General features: G+C 35.7%; 1 protein-coding gene across 2 annotated transcripts; it reads right to left on the bottom strand.

The window, feature by feature from the left end:
• Positions 1-1,193: 1,193 nt before the first annotated feature.
• LOC128230213 (harmonin-like) lies at positions 1,194-22,666 on the bottom strand. 2 transcript variants are annotated; one of them, XM_052942289.1, is made up of 21 exons: positions 22,517-22,666; positions 17,275-17,342; positions 16,284-16,367; positions 14,080-14,207; positions 13,519-13,592; positions 13,137-13,245; positions 12,867-12,891; positions 12,646-12,703; positions 12,182-12,270; positions 11,655-11,856; positions 10,752-10,849; positions 10,106-10,120; positions 9,143-9,222; positions 8,584-8,781; positions 8,357-8,457; positions 5,432-5,509; positions 5,164-5,217; positions 4,676-4,784; positions 4,180-4,295; positions 2,128-2,180; positions 1,194-1,599 (listed from the first exon to the last, which is right to left on the bottom strand). In XM_052942289.1, exons 1-21 carry the CDS (start codon positions 22,550-22,552, stop codon positions 1,587-1,589), a joined length of 1,788 nt encoding a protein of 595 aa, XP_052798249.1. In that variant the 5' UTR covers positions 22,553-22,666; the 3' UTR covers positions 1,194-1,586. The 2 variants fall into 2 exon arrangements, with proteins under 2 accessions (XP_052798249.1, XP_052798250.1); XM_052942290.1 differs by lacking the exon at positions 22,517-22,666 and adding an exon at positions 17,515-17,626.
• Between the last annotated feature and the right edge of the window lie 16 nt (positions 22,667-22,682).

Raw genomic sequence — 22,682 nt, 5'->3', positions numbered from 1 at the left:
TCATTGTGCTTTATTATTATATTAAGTTTTAATAAATTCCATCTAGTAGTTTGCAAGTTAATGTCTGGAAAAAAAATTGACAGCAAAAAAAACAAATAAAGGCCAATAACTCAGTAATTAGCTAAAGAAGAGTTATGGTTCTTGAACAATGCACTTCTTCTCATTGTGCTTTACCATTGTATGGAGTTCCAATGAATTCCATTCAGTACTTTTCAAGTTATACTCCGGACAAAAAAAAGTAACAAAGGGCAATAACTCAGTAATAGAGTTATGGTTATTGTACACTGCACTTCCTCTCATTATGCTCTACCATTGTATGAAGTTTAATCCAATTCCATCCAGTAGTTTTTAAGTTATGCTCTTGACAAGGTAAATTGCAACTGACTGACAAACCGACCACAGGGTGACTCCAATATACCCCCTTCAAACTTCGTTTGTCGGGGGTATAATAACAAGCAGAAATGATGGGAGAGAACTGGGGGACAGATCGACCAAGCAACTAATGGTATGCTCCCTGGAGGCTGTAAATATTGCTGCTTTGTCTGTTCAAGTCCCAGTTAGTATCCACTCTTCTCCATGACATATAGATTTCAGAATGACTTGAAGAAATGTTCACCATGTGGATATGCTCTGAAGAGCGCATATTTAGGGCCTTTTCCCAGTCGGCTCAATAAATCATCATTAATATGTGTTACAGTATTATAAATCTTTACCACATCAAACTGATGTACAGAGCATATGCACTGGCCTGGCCTTAATGAATAAAAACACCTAAGATATCAAGATATTCACATGAAATGATGCACTCACTAACAGTGTTTGTGTGAAAAAAGGACTAAATATTATAACCTGCGCCTTATCATCGAAAACATTCAAACATACGTACCATAACACCGAACTTTATCTTATATTTCTGGTAAAAGTGTTTTGAGTGCAGCTTGCAGGTGGTTTGCATCAAAGGTTGAGGGTGGCTAGGTAGTAAGTTGCTCAAATTAAACGCATGTTTGTATACCCCAGGACATTGATATATCAACAGTGCCTAATTGTGCCTACTCTCGTGCTTCAAATGTAACAAAGACTTGCAATACTGTCACGACATCAGTGATTTTACATATCTGCTATAGACTCAACTCATTTTTTTGAACTACTAGAATCTCAAGGGTCACATACAGTACAGCTTACACACATTCTTTCTTGTTTAACATGTGTTTATTTCATTTTCAAAAATGCATACAGGTTGCCTGATTATACATCAACATAAATGATTCGAAAATAGTGTGTTAAACAGTTTTGTTGGAGATGGTTTCTAAATAAGTAAATGAATAACAGTTTTATCAAGACACATTCTGAATCAAATCAATGAAAATTAAACAAGCGCTATTCATTCAATCATTGTTCTATACATGTATGCTTAATAATAAGTCCTTATAGAATGTTTTATCAGTATGCGTGGCAAGAATCATCAAGTATCCACATCTTAGTGTATGTAAGTGATAGGGAGACTGGACGAGGCATAGAAACTATGGGAGTCATCCCTGCCCAGTCTTTCCTCACCCCACCCTGACACACCCCACAAACGGTCCAAGTCAGAAGAAGGTACTGAAATACAAAATAGATTGTTTGTCATAATGAAAAAAAATCATTATTTTATATGTAAGTATAAACAAATAACTGCTGAAAAATTCAATTTTATACATTATGGCTTAGGATCTTTCTTAACTAGCTTAGATTTAAATCATAGGGCGAGTTATGTGCATTTTCATATACCTATTAAAGACAAAGATGGTCGAAATGTTATTTTGATGTTTTTTATTTTGTTCAGATGATATTAATGAAAAATACATTTGTAAACGAAAAACACCACCATTGCATGTGAATATAGCGTGACATATGTACTGATTGTACAAATTTCTACAAAATAAAATTAACAAGGTGATTGAAACTAAAATATATTGTGTTAACTAAAATGATGCGACATATTTTTACCTGTTCTATATCTGTTGAAATGACAAAAAAAATCAGCTCTATTTTATGCAAACAGTAGTCTGCAGGATACAAACATTACAGGTTAGATGAATAGAAAATCTTAAATACAGTAGAGCTAATTCTTAATGAATTAAAACTTACATTTCATCTTCATGCTTGATCTCAGACTCAACAATTGCGAACTTTATAGAACCCTGGAAAGGATAAATAGTTCTCAAATAAAATGTGAAGGGAAATAGAAGATCCGCTCAAGATCCAATCTTGAGAGGTTAATGTGTATTCAATAATGAACTTGTGTATTTGCAAAAATCAATATTAGTTGTTTTTTAATTTCAAAACAAATGTTTGACAATGAAACTGTCTTGTTATCATTACCACAGCGCAGTACTATGTGTTTTACTGACATGAATTTCATGAATTTTAGTTTAAAAATAAAGAAGTAAAATATCATCAAGTGTGTAGATGTATTTATCAATTTGTGTTAAAATCACAACAGCTGAAATAAATTTTGGATGTGAAGATCAGATATGGAAAAAAATGTAACAGTTTGTGTCGACAAAAAGGATCACATGTACATATATCAGTAATCTTGAGCCATTTGTTATGATAAACAAGAGCCGTCGTAAGACAGCGCGCTCCACTACGCCGCTTTGACTTAGAATATAATAACGATGTAATAATACCAAGTTTGGTCTCTTTATGTCAAACCTAACTAAAATTATTCGATACATAAGGTGACTTTGATGATGCCCTCCAACCAGCCCGCCCAAACAATGACCCAAGTCATTCAAATAACTTGATTTCCCATTATGAAAATGTGGTTAAGAATATACAAATATGCCTTTCAAAGGAAATTTAATTTTTTTTTTAAAAATTCAAGGGCCATAATTTGTATTTAGGCTTAAAACGGAGTTATGATTCTTGATGTAAGATGGTCCTAAATAATTTTGAATATTATTAAGTGCATTTAATGAACGGTATAGAAGTTTTTGTATTAAAATCCCAACTTGCCCTTAACTTTTACTTGCCTAAAACTTTAACCTAAGTCAATCAGGGGCCATAACTTGTATTATGGATATGGAGTTATGTAACCTCATTGGGTGATGGTCCTGAACAATTGTGTGAAGTATTAAGTCAATTGAATGAAGGGTATAGAAGTTATTAAACAATATCCCAACCTGCCCTAAAACTTTAACCTTAGTTCCATAGTCAATCAGAGGCCATAATTTGTATAAAAGATAATATGGAGTTATCTAACCTCATTATGTGATGGCTCTGAACATCTGTGTGAAGTATTAAGTCAATTAAATGAATGGTATTGGAGTTTTAATTGAAAATCCCAACTTGCCCTAAAACTTTAACCTGCCCTAAAACTTTAACCTAAGTTAATCAGGGGCCATAACTTGTATTTAGGATAATATGGAGTTATGTAACCTCATTGTGTGATGGTCCTCAACAACTGTGTGAAGTATTAAGTCAATTGAACAAAGGATATAGAAGTTATTAATAAATATTCCAACTTGCCCTAAAACTTTAACCCAAGTTCCATAGTCAATCAGGGGCCATAATCTGTGTAAAGAATAATATGGAGTTATCTAACCGTATCATGTGATGGCCCTGAACAACTGCGTGAAGTATTAAGTCAATTGAATGTAGATAATTGGACTTATAAGTGAAAATCCCAACTTTCCCTAAAACTTTATCCGGACGCCGACGCTGGGGCGAGTAGTATAGCCCACCTATTCTTTGAATAGTCGAGCTAAAAATGATATCTGTATTTGATGATGGAATCATTGGTCAAAGGTTGTTGTGTTGAAATAAACAAACCATGTAACGACTGAATGTGAGAAAAGTTGAGTATCAATTATTAATTTTGTCTAAATGATCACTGTATGCTTACAATCAGGACCGCATTAAGATAATTTGAATAATGTAGCAAACTGACTAAGCTTTATAGTGCTGAGTCTATTAAGTACTGAATATGTTTAAGCGGAATTGACCAGGCCGAATTTTCTTGGTATAAAATTGTCCAGTTACCCTTTGAATGACTACATCACCAGTTAGTTAATTAATTTGCTAGTGGCTAGATGTAGCTGCGTAGGCTGCCTAGGGATGTGGAGTCAATCCATATATGTTTAAATATTTATGGTACTTCTACATTGTGTATAATTTTGAGAGAAAGAAGTGGTGTACCCCTGGCTTGCACTCCTGTTCCACCTTCCAGAGTAGCTCCTGTGCCTGGGAAAGGCTCATGTCATCCAGGGCCACCCCATTAACCTTCAGTATCGTATCTCCTTTCCCCATTCCACCTGTTAACAAAGCATTTACACTCGTTAATTAGCCTCATGCTATTGGTCAAGAGCAATTCACACAATCAACCAAAGAGAATTCAGTACGCCATCGTATGTTATGTATGTTATATAAACATTACATTTTTAGTATTTAAAAACTAGAAAAAGAGATTTTGATGAATGCATTCACTTTCAATAGGATTAGATAGTCCTCAAACATCTCTTTGAAAGACTTCTAATATTCCTTTAAATTTGAATGTAACAAAGAATGTGACGAGCACTGCCGTTCAGTCAAAATACTAGTAACTAAAAAGCTGTTTTCTGAGTTAAATTGCCAATACAAAAAGTAATTTTCTCCATCCAAACCTAACAATACTTTTTTGCATGTATAATGATACCATTTCTATCGACTGCTCCGTTGTAGTAGATCTCTGAGACGACAATCTTTCCTCCAAGCGGAGAGCCTATCCCACCCTCCAACTCTATGTCCAGAGGTACATCTTCCTCCTGGGGACAGAATGACATCAATAATAGACCATACATTAGTACTGATATACTAGATTCTAAGAATCATATCACTTAAATCATATTACTTAAATCACTGATTGTTTTTTTTTCAAAAGGAAGAGGTGTCAATGTCAAGTTTTCAGTGTTAAAATACATTTCTGATTATGAATGAACAACAAGACTTCAGAAAGGTGCTTTTAAGCTTTAATTAATACTAGTTCGAGTTTTGGCCCAAGTTTTCACTGTGTTGCATTACATTTCTGTTTATAAATGAACAACAAGACTTCAGAAAGGTTACTAGTTTGATTTTTTGACAAAAGTTTTCAAAAGGTCCATGGTACTTTTCCAAAATTTGTTTTATAACTTTACTCTAATTTACCTTGATGACTTCAACTTCCTTGATTGTCTTCTTTGTCAGTTTACCAAATGAGGACTGAAATAAAGAACTGCCTTTAAAAAAATGTGAAGTGTCAAATACAATAAATAATTACACTTCTAACTTTCTCTGTATCAAATGACCGATTCTAAGCCATGGCCAAGATAAATGTTCTTTTACAAGACGCCAACAGCATGACAATAACCAAGAAAAAGGACCAAGATATATAATATTCTATAAGTATTTTCTGTACAACAGATATTATACCCACCTTGGATCCCGTGGCAGCTCCTAGCAGTGTGGGTTTCATGGAGCTAGCAGACCCCACCCGACCTGCCAACACCGCAGACTGAAACATTTGACTGTAGTTGAAATACAACAGCAAAGTGGAGCGAACAAAAACACACATCTGTTTTGTTTTTCTCAAAAAGGAGACTTAACCTTTAGACAAGTTGAGATGCTTTGGCCTTGCCATACATGTGCCTTTTGTCTTTGGCAACATGTGTAGCAAGTTTGAATATCTTGTATGGTTCTCATTTTATGGCCAAATTTAATGTTTTATGCACTACAACAACGCCAACAAACACACCAAGGTTTATACCTCGACAAGCTATATACCTTAAATCGCAAAATGCATGTGCAAATTTTAAAAAAAAGGTTAATAACGTGATTTGATGTAGGAAATGGAATATATTTTATGCAAATTTTACTGGCTAGTTTTTATTTCTGTGCAAACTGTCTTACTGAATTAAAAGTTTACAAATACAGTGTTTTAGTAGTTATTAAAAGCAGGTTATATAATGTGTTATTGGCAAAGGGTAAAATCTAAATTGCAAAAAGTATGCATGTTAGTTCTTACCCTTTCCTCATCCATCTTAGTAAACTATCAATATAAGGTTAAATAGCAATAAAAACCCTACACATCAAAAAACACCACATATTGTTAGCAATACCATTGTCCCCTTCTGCATACTGCTAGCAATTATTTTGTCCCCTTCTGCATATTGCTAGCAATACCATTGTCCCTTTCTGCATATTGCTAGCAATACAATTGTCCCCTTCTGCATAGTGCTAGCAATACTATTGTCCCCTTCTGCATATTGCTAGCAATACAATTGTCCCCTCCTGCATATTGCTAGCAATACTATTGTCCCCTTCTGCATATTGCTAGCAATACCATTGTCCCCTTCTGCATATTGCTAGCAATACAATTGTCCCCTCCTGCAAATTGCTAGCAATACAATTGTCCCCTTCTGCATATTGCTAGCAATACAATTGTGCCCAACAAATTTTGTAGCCACAGCAACAATATTTTTAACAAGAGCTGTTGTAGGACAGCAGTCACAGCACGCTCAACTATATGATGCTTTGTTTTAGACATGAATACAAGAGTGTTGTAATATTTCACAGTCCAAAGAAATAAAATAAAAACAACTTAGAAAAAATAGACAAGAAACGCGGCAATGCGGTGAAACCATGTTTTCAATGACTGAAAGAAGAACTTCAGCCTTTGATGTGAGATTCATTTTTAAATGTTTTCTTTCTATTTTTAATAACAGTAGCCTTGACCTTGACTCTAGGGTCCAAAAACGCAATCCAATGAAAGGTCTCCATAAACTCTTCTAATATATACTGTTTGGTCGCAATATGTCAACCGTAACTAAAGTTTTTCAGTGTTTCTCTATTTTTAGTAACAATGACCTTGACCCTAGGGGCCCCAAATGCAATCCAATGAAAAGTATATTCCTATATAGAATGTCTGGTCACAATATGTCAACCCTAACTAAAGTTATTCAGTACTATCCATTTTTCAATTTTCAGTAACAGTGATCTGACATTGCCATGACTCGAACCCCATACACAATCCCATGAAAGGTCTCTATAAACTCTTCCTCTATACCAAAGTTGGTTACAAGATGTCAACAATAACTGAAGTTATTCAGTACAAACCATTTTTCTATTCTTAGTAACAGTGACCTTGACTTTGACCCTTAGGGCCCTAAACACAATCCAATGTAAGGTATCCATAAACTCTTCCTACATACGAAATTTGGTCACCATTTGTCAAACCTAACTCAAATTATGCAATATCATAGGTGAGTTTGATGCCGCTGTCATGCAGGCCAGTCTGAACAACAGTGTTCGTCATTCTAATAACCAGTTGAAAAATATAAAAAATGTCCCTGTTAAAAGTTATACAAAAAGAAAGAAAAAAGTTATTCAAGGGCCATAATTTGTATTTTAGATTAATATGCAGTTATGTACCAATAACCTAATTGTGTGATGGCAGCAGCCAACGGTGTAAAGTACTAAGTCAATTGAATGAAGGGTATAGAAGTAATTGGTGTAAATCCCTTGCTCTAAAACTTAAACCTGACACAATGTGCCCTTAAACTTTAACTCATTGTGTGATAGTCCTAAACAACTGGTTGAAGTATTAAGTGAATTGAACTCGGGGTATAAAAGTTCAGAGTGAAAATGCCAAATTGCCCTCAAACTTTAACCCGACGCCGATGCCCGGGAGACATGTAAAACTTCCTTACTCTTCGAAATAGCTGAGCTAAAAATGATGTGCATAACTTCCTTATTGGACCATATGTACACAAAATGTCATACACATGTACTTAATAATCAAGGTAATTTGCATATTTTTCTGGATGGACAGAAAGACATTCACATTACTGCTGATGGACAGAAAGACGGACGGATGGAGGGTAAACCTATAGTCCCCTACCGGTTTCAAATTACTACATTCACACCTACTCTTGCAGCCTTTGTGTTAATTATTAAAAGCATTCAAAATCACAAAACAAACACTAATGTTAGTCACAATAGTGATGATCATTTACCTGAACTTAATTAAATAATCCTTCCTGAAATAATTTTATCATGCTGCATGAAAATCAAGCCATCTGCTTGATATCATGCACAATGTGGAAACATTACTTTCAAGAAGGTACTCTAGCCTTACAAACAATTACCGGTATGTTAATCTATTGGAATCAGATTGAAATAAAGGACTAAAGTTACTACAAAAATCTTTATTTCCTGACTTTTAATGATGAGATGATGATTATAAAATAAACTAGAATGCATTTAATACCAATGAAATAAATCTATCACTATGATGTTTAAAATAACATTGTAGCCAATTGTTGACAATATCAAGCTGGTATGTAGGCTTGTAATCCAGTACCTGTTGTTTCTTGGCCTGTTTCTCCTGTTTCTTGCGTTCCTCTTTTGCCTCACGCTCCGCAGCTAACTCACGCTCCGCTGCTAACTCACGCTCTCGCTGTTCTGTAAGCAAAGGTAGTGCTAGACAAACACTTTGACAAATCAACTTCTGGATAAGAAAAACAGAAATATAACCCCCCCCCCGACCTCCACATTTTTCATGTCAGTTTGTCAAAAACCCACACCCACCTCTAGCCCTTTCCTCATCTTCCTGCAGCCTCCTCTCCTCCTCAGCCCTCCTTAATTGCTCCACCTCCCTCCTAGCTTTCTCAGCCTCCTCCCGGGCGCTCTCCTCAGCTTGCAGTATCTCCTCAGCCTGACGTTCCTCCTCTGCTATCTGCCTCTGACGCTCCTGCTCCCGGAACTTGGCCCTGATCTGCTCCTCGCCTGTTAGGGTGAGGAAGAATGTCATTAATACCCCAGTTAGTCATGCCTTGAGTTGATTTACTTTAACAGATGAGGAGGAACAGGGATATAAGTGGCTCGATGAATAGATTGACAAATAAATACATAGAAGTGACATCGATCATTCACATTTAATATAACAGATCATACAGATTAATAATTTTGTCAAGAGGTTCATCAAATTCAGCCCAAATTTTAAGCCAATTCATTACCGGTATACCAAAAGCTACCGGTGCAATCCAATGACAAAGAAATATCAATGCCCATGTCTATTTCGATGGTAACAAGCCCCTCCTGAGTGTACCCCCATCCCTAGCACTGAGACCCAGTCTCCTCGTCTCACCTTGTAACTTCCTCTCCTTCTCGAGGTCATCCTCCCGCGTCTTGTTAACTGTCGCATACAGCTCCTCTGCCACTTCATCTCTGTCACAGTAGAAGTATATTTGTTATCTAGCTGCTTCACATATAGGTCTTGGAAAATTAAAAAAAAGACTATTTACTTCTAATAAAAGATCACATAGAAATACCAGTAAACCACTGTTTATTGTATCGGTCTTATTTCTTTTGTTTAAGCCTGAAAATTAAGCAAGGCATACTTTATTTAAATAAACATAATTTGTAATAATCAAAGTCTAAAAAGTGAAGTGTGTACACAGAAAACACAGAATAATGGTGTTATAAATATAAAGCCATAAGCTCTGAGTACATTTATGTTACTTACCATCACGAAGGGGGCATTAACAAAATTGAAGTGTCATGCATGGTCCATACCCTTTGTGAAGCTCAAACACCAAAATAAGAGCGTTTCCACCCATGCAGGGCCCATACACCATTGTGAGAAGAAAACAAATGTTGAAGAACGTGAAGACAGGTGAAAATTAAAGTTTTGTGATAAATATGTCATGCCATGCATTTATCAAAAATGCTGAAGAGATGCAAGGAAGGTAGAATAAGCTTTAATATTTCAACGCATTTTAATTTCACAGAAAATGTTATAATATGATAACATTGATTTGAGAAAGCCACAGAAAGGAAGAGATGCTGAATAAATATCATAAGCAGGCAACACAGAGGTTACAATTGTGAATTCAAGTTAAGATAACCATGTCCAGGTATTTTGGGGTTTTACACTTGAAATACAAACGGGCTTGGTGCTTTCACTGCAAACATTACGGAACCAAATTGATGATATTTACACAAGTTAATGTCTCCAGACCAAAATGGTTACAATAATATAAATTAATAAAATAAAAGTAAAAAGAACCAAACCCATTTCTTACAGAAATGTTACAATGTGCAGTCTTACCCAATGGTGTCTTCACTATAATGAGAACCACATGGTTTAGTTTTATCAACACAACTATAACTTATATCATTTCAAAACTAGTACATTTATCTAAATTCTTTGCAAGTTTCAAACACTTATACTCTGTCAACATGCTATCAATAAAACCACAAATTACTATTACCCAAATACAGAATGATACTAAAACTATCACAGTAGCACACATTATTGGACTGTAATATATCCCTAGTACACTTCCTCATCAAAGGCCACTGTGACCATCTCAGACCCTTCCCCCTCTTGATCTATGTCAAGGTCAGCAAACTTTACCCGCGGCGACTTCTTCCCTTTCTTTTTGCCAGCCTTTGATTTTCCTAAACCACCTACTGGGGGAATTTTCTCATCAGAGTTTTCATTTTTTTCAAAGGCAAAATTATCCTCATCAACTGCATGACTTTCAGACTCATCAAAATTAAGGTAATCATCAGGCAAATGCATGTCTTCGAACCCAAAACCTCCCATTTCATCATTTTCATTACCCTTCCCCCAGATGCCACCAAATTCATCTTGCTTTGTTTCAGTCTCAGTAAGCACATTTTCACTACTGTCCAGTGTAAAGCCTTCCTGGTGTGGGGTCCCAGCAACCATCTCTCCCCCAAGGTCATACCTGTCCACTGTTGACCTTGAAACACTGTCCTCATTCCTCTCATCGGTCGGGCTGTCTTGGGGATTCACCATGTTCTTGGCATTAAGCAGAGGCAAGGCCTGGATAATATTAATTTGATTACAATGCCATTATTTATTGACTTATATCAATGTTAATCCCATTGTAGAATGGCATGGAAAGAAAAAGGAGAACACTGAAAACGTCCTTTAAATTATTTTTTTACAATTCCCTAGTCCTTTGTTTGGATAAAATAGAGAAAATTGAAATTCATATTGTCCAACATAAAACCATATTTTATTTTCAGAAATCTTTCTTAAATATGTAATATTTATAATTTCAATCAAGATGTAGTGAATTAGAATGTTTCATAACTTGTGCCTTCTACTACTCTATGTGTTCTATTAAAGTATGTTCCATTTTAAATTTTTGAAAAATATTGTGTTTTGTCCTTTATAAATATGGGCCATATGGCTTATTGGATTTGAAAAAAAATCCCTCACAATGATGTCATTGTTTATTTCAATATTGCATTCTGTTTGATTATGCACAACATCCTTAACCAATGGTCATTGATGTTACACTATCAGCAATTATTTATGCAAACATGTGTTGTCCACAACCTTTGTAAAACAATAAATAGGCAGCTGCAAGAGATATTAATAATATTTATTAATCATTTCGAATATCGGTAAGTATTTGAAATGTAAATATCAGGATTGACTGCTTTATTTGGTGAGTTTATGCTACCAAACTTCATGAAATTTGCAAGCATGCCCTCCTGTATTCAAACAGCATGAATCCACGAAAAAATGTGATCAATGAATTCTGCTTATTTTGTACAATATCCATATACATATATATGTAATGCTTACAAGGTGTCATTAACCTCCCCAATTCACATACCGCCTTTTTCTTGAGGACAATATTCAGCTCCTTGCTACCCTTGAGTTCAACGATGGCCTCGTTGTGGCGTATGTTGAGAAAGGAGCGTTTGTTCACCTCAAGTATCTGGTCACCGACCTCAAGGCCGTACTCTGCACCCAGGCTACCAGGGCCCACACGTTCGATGAAGATTCCAGGAAACTGCTTTGGGCCACTCACAATGCTGCCAAACAGTGTCAATAGTTGAAAACCATAACAAGTGAATTTTTTTATAAAATACCGGTAATAAATGGATTCAAATTGAACATGTCTTGACTTAACTTTCGCACACACACACTCCATTATAAAATAGGATTGTTAAGCAATTCTGAAGCTTAAATAGCAAAAGTTATGGGTTAAAAATCCACCTGTTAAACCTAAGACATTCAATTACAAATCCTGAAGAACCACCATATACATGTATTGCACTGGTATTTCTTTTTGCCACAATCATTTTAATTGTAAGAAGTCAAATCATGCAGACACTACTGGTGGTACGCATCATGTACCTGCATCCTAGGCTGGAGGCTCCCCGCAGGTTGATGAAGATCTTCACCACTTCCCCTGGCCCCTCATAACCAGAAGAAGGCACAGAGTTCTGCAATAGGCAAAACAAAAACACATGCTTACTTTGCTGTTTTAAGCATAAAAATCATTTCAATATCTCAAGTACAGATACTGGTTTCAACTGTATTTTGGAAATGTGAATAAGTTGAACAAACTAGAAATCAATCAGACAGATAATCATGACCAGGTCCAATGTGTATATATATGAACAAGAACGCCAGGAAGCAAACACCGACAATCCTTTAGCGTGTGTATTGTCTAAGGCAATATGTGTACCAAGTTTCATTTGAAAATCTTCAAACCATTTTCGAGTAATGGCCAAGGCTAAATTACAAGGCCAACAAGAACTACATGTATAATGACAACAAGAAACAGATGGGATTCAAATTACAACCAAAAGAGCTACCTTTTTGACGAGACTCTCCTTCTCTACGTACTGCCAGCTGACAGGGTCGGTCGGCTTTCTGTGAAAGAAATGTGTGCTACATCATCAATGCAGGTATAACTCATAACATTCTTATACATTCTAATGTATTTCCAATTTTAATATTGAGAATTGCCTGTTTACATCACTTTACATGAAGATAACATAAAGATTTTACCTTTAAAAGAGGAAAATAAACTCACTGCTTAATTGGAACCATTCCAAGGTCTGAAAAGGAAAGATAAATGGATGTTAAAAGGTACAACAAATTTACACTGAAATGTACAGGGAATATAATAATAATATGATACTGTAACACATAAAAATACTCTGTCAGTACAAAAACAGGATATACAGAGGGGTACAGAGAGGTACTACAAGCCATTTGATATCATATATGAGCATTTAAAATTATACAATGGAATTAGCTATATATGAAAAGTGTAAAGTTACTGGTAACCTTGGCTACTTACTGGTGACCTTTAGCTCGATCTCATCCTTGCCCTTGATCAGGTTAAGGACCTCCTCATGTATAGCTTCCACAATAGTGAACCCATTCACTCGCACTATCTCATCTCCTAGCTACAGGGGAACAAACTAAGTTAAACCTTATAACAAATACTCAACTCAACTCCTGTATAATATGAATATTCAATTTTAAATGAGTATATCATATCATAAGTAACATGACATGTATATTTTAAAACCAAAACATGGAAGACAAACAATACAAGATGTTGTTTTATACATAATTATCAATTCAAAGATTGATCCAATTTACTTCACTAGTTGACAAGCTTTGACTAGATTCCCAGTACTACATTCACACTGCAAGGCTATTAACCTGAGCCCTACCTTCAGCCCCCTCAAGTCTGCCTGGCTGCCGCGCTGGACATTGGACACAAATATACCCACACCATGCTCCTTACCTACAATACCACAAAGCAACATTGGAATTTGTTTAACTATAAACATAAGCAAGCTTTCTTTTATGCTTTTCAGCAAACGATTGTTTTATTTTCACTGGTGTTATTTTCTCTGAATTGAAAATATTAATTTTGATATATTCACTGTCTTGTAGACATTTAATCCAGCTTTACTAAGTAAAATTAATATAGTGTTTACTTTGAAGCGTGGTAATTTTGTTGTAATATCAATAAAAGAAAACAAATGATCATAGACAATTTTACACTCATTGTCATACATGAAAGTATTGCTTTCTGTATAAATTTTAACCATACACCTCATTTCAACAAATGCTACCTAATTATTACCTGATTTGTTACTTAAAACTATTCAAAAGAGTATCTTAAGTATCTTTTGTTGTAACTGATTCTTGGAAACCTTATTGATATTATGTATATGTTACAGAAACTGCAATTATCTAAGAGTAACAATAAAAGCATATTAACCTACCCCCGCGCACAGCAAATCCAAAGCTCTCATTGCCCCTCCTTCGCAGTTTGATCACCCTCAGTTTTGTGCCAGGGGCATTTGGTGTCAGCTTGTCATATTGCTGCTGATGGGCAGGACGAATCAGGGGCCTGAATTGAATGTTAAACTGAACTCATCAATACCAAGAAATATCTAAATTAATGGAATCAAATTATGTACAATGCATTGTTGATAACCCCGTTAACTTTCATAAAAGTTAAATCATGTTCAATAATCAAATAAGCAGAAAGAAATATGCATATTAATACATGCATTGAATAACACAGTATATAATAACATTAATATAAAACAATCCACAACCACTATTTCTACCATCTGACCCTTGCTGAACTTAATTTCTCTTCTTTTATTCCTGAACCCCCACTTTAGCCCCACATTGACCTGTCCATAATTGTTTTTCCTTTAAACAAATTAAGCACCAAAAACACTCCCATTTTGACTTCCCCTCCCCACTCCTTTGCACAACTCCCCTTCCTCTACCCCACTCCCCCACATCTGCTCCACCATGCACTTACACTACTCAACTCCTTCTTCTCTACCCTTACCTCTACCCCACTCCCCCTTCCTCTGCCCCACACCCCCTTCCCCTACCCCTCTCCTGCTTCCTCTTTCCCACCACTCCCGTCTCCCCTACACCCAACTCCTATATCCCACTCTCTGCTCCTCTACCTTACTCCACACTCCTCTACCCAACTTCCCCTTCCTCTACCCCACTCCTATACCCCATACCCGCTTCCCCCCCTTCCTCTAACCCACTCCTATACCCCATACCCACTTCCCCCCCCCCCTTCCTCTAACCCACTCCTATACCCCATACCCACTTTCCCCCTTCCTCTACCCCACTCCTATACCCCATACCCGCTCCCCCCCCCCCCTTCCTCTAACCCACTCCTATACACCATACCCGCTTCCCCCCCCGTCCTCTAACCAACTCCACCTGTCTATCCTGGTGACCCAGGAGTATTGGGCGTGGCAGCGTTTCAACCACTGTCCTTCCACTTCCTTGTTACGGCGCAGCCACAAGAAACAATCCATTCTACATCCAGTCATCAGAACTCATAGATTATTCCATCAGATTGTTTGCAGTACTAATTCTACTCCATTGTACTACATGTCCTTTTAACCTTTATAATAATTTTAAACCTTATATTCCATTGCTCAGTTTTCAATGGTCCCTCTTTCCAAGAATCTGTATAGTTTTCAATGAGGTTATCTACTGTTGAAGCTCTGTCCTCTTCTTTGTTATCAATAAATCATTCACCACAATAGACATCAAAGGGGAACACTAATTTAATTATTGCTTCGTGTCGATCAGATGAAGCAGTTTCTGCCACTACTGGTAGGTAACGCTGCAGTGTATTGTTGTGGAATCAAAAGTCATTGCTCCAGTCATTGTAAGTATTATTTTCACAGCAATGATTACAAGTAAAACCCTTACTGAATGGTTCTCTCAAAATGGTGCAAACATGAACTATTTCTATGTGGAATAGAAAACAATTATACAGATATGCCGGTTAAACATTGCCTGAGATGTGACATTCCTTTCCACATTCTCAAAGACAAAATAACTATCCTGTAGGTGGTTCTTATGTTAAAAAGTGGCACCCTAACACCAAAAATCCATTCATAAACTTCAATTAAGGTGATAAAAAATTCAGCATCCAATAATTAAGTCAGACCTAATCACAGACATTAACCATGGGAATCTGAGATAAGTATCTCTCATTTATTATGTATAACATGCTAAAGTAAATCAAAGGAACTTGAGGAATTCAAGCTATGCCAGACATTACAACAATTTACAAGAATTTAAATATCCCACAAATAAGTGCATACATTAAATTGTATTCTAGAAATTCATTTATTTCTATGTGAAGATTAATATTGCTTTTTTACAAAATAGAGCTTTCCAATTCAATGAATGCAACATTGAATCATAAATCAACATAACTGAAGGAAACCGTCTGACTGAGACCAAAACTAAGATGAATCAATTTTAATTAGTTTTTCATAACTGAACAATACTGTACTGAGCTTTCCAATTCAATGAATGCAACATTGAATCATAAATCAACATAACTGAAGGAAACCGTCTGACTGAGACCAAAACTAAGATGAATCAATTTTAATTAGTTTTTCATAACTGAACAATACTGTATACATACCTGACATAGTCGTATATTTCTAGCTTGGTTGGATCATTAAGCACTCTCTTCAGGTCCTGCACCAGGAACGGCACATCGGAGGACCTGGCATAAGGAATCGTACAGTCATGTGGTCAGTCTGTGATCATAGGGAGGTTCGACCATCAATCATTCAAATAAAATGTAAGCTTTCTTCTTCAATAATCTTATCAACAAATGTAACTTACAGGTTTCTAACAGCTGATTATTGACAACCCTGAAAATTAGCTGGGGTCTCTGCAGGGTTGTAGTATGAAGAATTCATGCAAAAAGACATTTATACTAGTATTCATTTAAAGATACTTCTTACAGTTTTTGATGCATATGCCTGAGCTAAAAACAATCCTCACAACTACACAATTATTATAGTCTAAAAGCTCTCAATCACAATTTCTTTAATAATCCTGAACTCCAGAACCCCCGAACTTAAAAGCCCCAAACTTTACAAAGCACAACATACACTTGAATAGATAAAAGAAATAAATCAAATCAACCCCACATAATTTTAACAGGAAAGAAAATAATAAAAAAACAAAGTTTCCTGAATCCCATCAGGACAGGTTTAGATGTTTAAACACACCATTTACAGTTTTAAAACTCCTGAGCCCGAAACCAGAGCAACACTCCCCAATATAGAACATGGTGTTTAGGCTACGTTACGCCCCCGGCTCTCAGCCACGTTACACCCCCGGCTCTCAGCCACGTTACACCCCTGGTCTCAGCCATTTTACATCCCCAAGTCTCAGCCACGTTACCCTCCCTGGTCGCAGCCACGTTACACCCCTGGTCTCAGCCACATTACGCCCCCTGTTCTCAGCCATGTTACACCCCCGGGTCTCAGCCACGTTATGTCCCCAGGTCTCAGCCACGTTACGCTCCCTGGTTGAGCCATGTTATACCCCCCTGGTCTCAGCCATGTTACACCCCCTGGTCTCAGCCAAGTTACGCCTCCTAGTCTAAGCCAAGGACTTACCCTTGGTACTTGCGGAGTGCCTCAAACAACTTGTCCTTCTCTGCGTCATCAGGTATCAGCTCGCTCACCTGAAAACAGACAGAGATACAACATAACATGAATCAAAAGCCAAGCCCGTAGTTGGAATTATTCAGTATGATTGCAATAAAATTAACACCACAATAGCTGATTTCATTGGCTGAAAATGTAGATTATATTCTAATATTTCATGATTCTAATAAAAAAGCTTAATACAAATACCTTTTCTTCAAATTCCATGGTAAACTTGCTCATTTTTAAAAACACTGATATAATTTGTTGACACCTGAGTAAGTTCTTTTATGTCTAAAAAAAGGAAACAAAATAACTCTTCAAGTATTAGGACTAAACAAACTGATGCTATCAGCTTACATTTCAATATCGTTGCTTTGAGTTGTATAAGGTCAAAAAAGCTCAAAGGCCTGCCTTTGATGAATCTTGATAAGAGATTTATACATTTAGAATACAGATAACTTAACAAAAAATGTGCACGGTGTTATCTTATACAAATACTTAATGGCTAAAATTGTTCTATATTCAAAAAAAGGGAAGCAAAAGAGAGAACAAACTGAAGTACAAATATTTTAATAAGAATGTACAATTTTAAAATAAATTATGTTTCCACATTGTTGATTATTTTATTGAGACAAAACTATGAAATCATGGCAGCCATAAATATAAAGAATGTCTGGCCACCAGCTGTGTCTGAGATTTTCAAATGAAGACAGGTATGTCATTGATTTATTACCATTTTCCACTCTATTTTTATTAATTAGACCCTCAAAAAGAATAGCTTTATTTTTTTCTTCTGCAACTGTATCCATGTTTCGGAAAATATCAGAGACATATATAAACATACTTTTGTGTTGTTAAATGAAACATACTGGCTTCACAAGAAAGTGTTTTGGTAATTTAAGGTTAAAAACAGGAAAGTTCACTTGAACAATAATGCATTTGTAATGCTACTTTCCTTAAGCAATAGTAAGAATGATAGGTTGTTTAACGGAAACTTTGTATCAGTCAAAGGAACTGACAAAACTCAGCATGTTTACCAGCATGTTCTAAGTTTGTTAGAATCACTGGAAGTAATTCAGTCATTTCCTTGCAAAGCGACTCTACTATGAAAAGAATTGAGAGAGGTTACCTGTGATATAAAAAAATCAATAGCAAAGAGGTTACCCGTGCCGCTGTGAAACCGAAAGTATGGTGTTTTATTGAATTTTACATATATTTTTGACAAATAATTGCACTTTGTATGAATATGATATATAAATGAATGCATGTAATATGTATGGTGTGTACATAATCAAACCAGTGGTTCATTTAAGCCCGCAGAACATGCAGAGGTGATGGGCGAGGCAAGACCTATCGATATTGTGTAGCTTATTGTGGAGTTGCAGTAATTGAAAAATGGGCAAATTACAAAAAAAGACATAGCTATAACATTCTAGTGTTCCGTGGTATACTTCTTTTGCACATGACACACCTCCTTTCATCAGAAGAATGAGCATTAACTGGATTGTTGTACATGGCCGATTTGTTTTCAGCAGAGAATGACCGGTGCATGTGCAAAAAGGGTACCGTTTTAGTAGATTTCGCAAAGAGGGTACTGATATGGATACGCACCGTGTTATGGATACACATCATACTTATGAACCAAGGTTATTTTAAAGCATTACAGTTTTATTTTTGTAAAATGTTGCAAATATTATTTCCTGAAAGATGTTGCAAATATCAGTATTTTAATGATTTTTATAAATTGGATCATGTAGTGAAATAAATTTGATTTGATGTAAGAGAGTTACAGTCTGAGTATATTGTAACATTTCAAACATTATGTTGGTTAAACTCCATTTTAACTTCTTTTCTATTCTCAAACTGATACTTAGTAGAAGCACCACTTCAGAGACAGTGTCAAAAGCTCATCTTGGTACCAAGACAAGTTGTCTATTGTTTATGGACATATAAAGTGATTGTTGTGATTCATTTCTCAATTTGAACATGTATTTTCCGATCATTAGAGATGAAAATTGCTTGAATGAAATCATTTTGCCATAAATTTACCTGAAGAAATTATCAAACAAACAAAGACGGCTGAAGGAAAATTATTTTATATATAAGAAGTTCTTAGATTGGTTGGTAAAATACACAAACATTACACTGTTTTTCTACCATTTGTTTCATTCTCTAGATTAATCAACGACATAGAGATAATTTATTCCAGAATTATGCAATTAATATCAGTGACCTATTAAAGGCCAAAACTGATAAATTTCCAACAGTATGAACAGTAACAGTACTGTATTAACAGTATGATCAGTAACAGTACTGTATTAACAGTATGATCAGTAACAGTACTGTATTAACAGTATGAACAGTAACAGTACTGTATTAACAGTATGAACAGTAACAGTACTGTATTAACAGTATGATCAGTAACAGTACTGTATTAACAGTATGATCAGTAACAGTACTGTATTAACAGTATGAACAGTAACAGTACTGTATTAACAGTATGATCAGTAACAGTACTGTATGAACAGTAACAGTACTGTATGAACAGTAACAGTACTGTATTAACAGTATGATCAGTAACAGTAACAGTACTGTATTAACAGTATGATCAGTAACAGTACTGTATTAACAGTATGAACAGTAACAGTACTGTATTAACAGTATGATCAGTAACAGTACTGTATTAACAGTATGAACAGTAACAGTACTGTATTAACAGTATGATCAGTAACAGTACTGTATTAACAGTATGAACAGTAACAGTACTGTATTAACAGTATGATCAGTAACAGTACTGTATTAACAGTATGATCAGTAACAGTACTGTATTAACAGTATGATCAGTAACAGTACTGTATTAACAGTATGAACAGTAACAGTACTGTATTAACAGTATGAACAGTAACAGTACTGTATTAACAGTATGATCAGTAACAGTAACAGTACTGTATTAACAGTATGATCAGTAACAGTACTGTATTAACAGTATGAACAGTAACAGTACTGTATTAACAGTATGAACAGTAACAGTACTGTATTAACAGTATGATCAGTAACAGTACTGTATTAACAGTATGATCAGTAATGATCAATGTATATTCCCTACGGTAGTTTTGCAAACAATTATTTAAAAAGAAATATTTGACATTGGGTAAATTCCTTAGTCAGAACAATTATTGAAAATACCCAAAAGCATTAGAACTCTAGTATATTGCATACAGCTTGGGCATTAGTGACAGTAATTAGTCCATGTTCTGCATTTGATTTATTATAAAATGGAATATTACACATGGTTTACAGAATACTGCACTCAGCTTAGGCCTTATAGTCATTAGTTAAACTTTCAACCAGACAATGGTATGTAGTGAAATGATATGATCAATATAATTTATATATACTATGATGCAATCTGCAATAAATTAATGTACAAAATACTGCATAGAGCCCACTTGCCTTCACAGCTTTATATGAGTCAGAAATGGAACTTTGCATGTGACATAGACGAGCAATAGAGAAAATGTATTCCAGTACACTTAACGGAGCATAATTAATTAGAATGTATTTTAGTAAGACCATTAGAACCTTCTTAATAGTGTTCATATTTTGTAGAAAACATGCAGACAAGTTTCTCCATGTGCCTTTTATCTAAAAATTAAAGGGTCATAATTCAGTGTAAAATAACATGAGCAAAATTTAGCTTATTACTTATCATTTCTATAAATAAGTTTTGGAGATTTTGCGCAAACAAACTTAAATGAAACTCATCAATATATACACTTCAAAAATGTAAAAAATGAAACAGCCATAGTTGTGTACCCGGTAAACAAAAACGAGCAGAACATGCTTATGTTGAAGAACAACTATTAAATAACAGATTCTATGCGCATCCCCAGCTCTCCTTATTAAAATTTAATAAATGAAAACAGCTTCCACCCCCACCCCCACTTCCCTTGTGTTTTTTTTGTCCATGGTGAACATTTCACGTCAAAATGCACCAAGACCTCCTTGGGGGAGGATTCTGAAAACTCACTCAAATGTATGAAGCGGTGTACTCTGGGGTTAAGGGGGACATACATATTAAATGAATGTCCAATGGTTATGCACAATATTGTGGCGGATACTAGATGACACTCAAGTTCTTCTACTTTATTTATAGTAAAAGCTTTTTTATAGTAGAAAAGAGTTAGTTGTTTCATCAACCTTAAATGTAAGTTATATTTTATATTATTATTATTATTATCAGCAAATAATGCAACTAATATGTATAGGCAAACATGAAATTGACTCAATTGGCATAGTAAAACTACAATAAAAATCAATTTAGGAACCCTTTTTAACATTTCTTTTATTAAGACTTGCGGAGACTTTATACAAGCTAGACATACCTTGGTCAGCAAATGTAAAGAAACAAAAACATGATAACGAATCAAGGATAAAATCACATTTAAATAATGAATGAAAACCACATTATTTACAATATATATGTCACTCCTTGGTTGGAGTCAATATCTACACGTCATGGTCATTTACAGCGTTTAATGGAGTCTTGGGTCAAAGTCAAGCAATGTTATTGACTTTCTGAAGTAGCTGCATGGTGGTGAACTCGTTTTGCTCTTAAGGGTTCCCAGGTGTCAATGAGTCTACCATGGAGTGTCACGTCCTTCTATTGGGTGAGGAGATGCTGGCTGACCAACAAAATCTGCAGACTGACCTTCTCTCTGTGGTGGATGGAGACCTAGACATAGAATCCTAGGTTACCAGCAATGGCGTTGATGCAACGATGCCATCCCTCAACGTCGTTGTCAGTTCTGATCTGTTCATGAAGCAATGACCTATGCAATGGACGATACAGGGAGCCGTTGATTCAGGTCGAGAGCTCCGTTGATTCAGGTCGAGAATAATGTTCGCAGTTGGTACAGAGGCCCTTATTGGTGACGTCAGAAATGATAAAACAACTGATGATCACCTGTGATATTCACAGAGACTTGAATGTATGATGCAGATCCCAACAGCAGCCAATTAAATATTGTATTTTTTCATTTTCAGGATCAAAACTGATTTTACCCAGCTGAGGCCACAGGCAACTACCTAAAGTAAGCCAGGGGCAGCTATTGGGATCTGCATCATACATTCCACCCACTAACTCTCTCACTGACACACTATTTGATGGGGCTATTTGATCATTGTTCATGAAAGGTTGGAAACATACTTGCTTAACAAACGCCTCGACCAGTTTGTTTTCCATGATTCTGAGTTGTGCCACGCCTAGTTTAACTTTCTGGGACTTTGGGTGGTGTTTGCGGATAATTCGCCAGGATGGATTATTACCATATCACCGCCTGACGATTTGTCTAAGCCGCATTTTCGGAATTACA

This window comes from Mya arenaria, chromosome 4 (assembly GCF_026914265.1).
Source record: "Mya arenaria isolate MELC-2E11 chromosome 4, ASM2691426v1".
Classification (NCBI taxonomy): domain Eukaryota; kingdom Metazoa; phylum Mollusca; class Bivalvia; order Myida; family Myidae; genus Mya; species Mya arenaria.
Note: the sequence above shows the minus strand (reverse complement) of the source record. Positions and strands in the feature narration are given on the sequence as shown.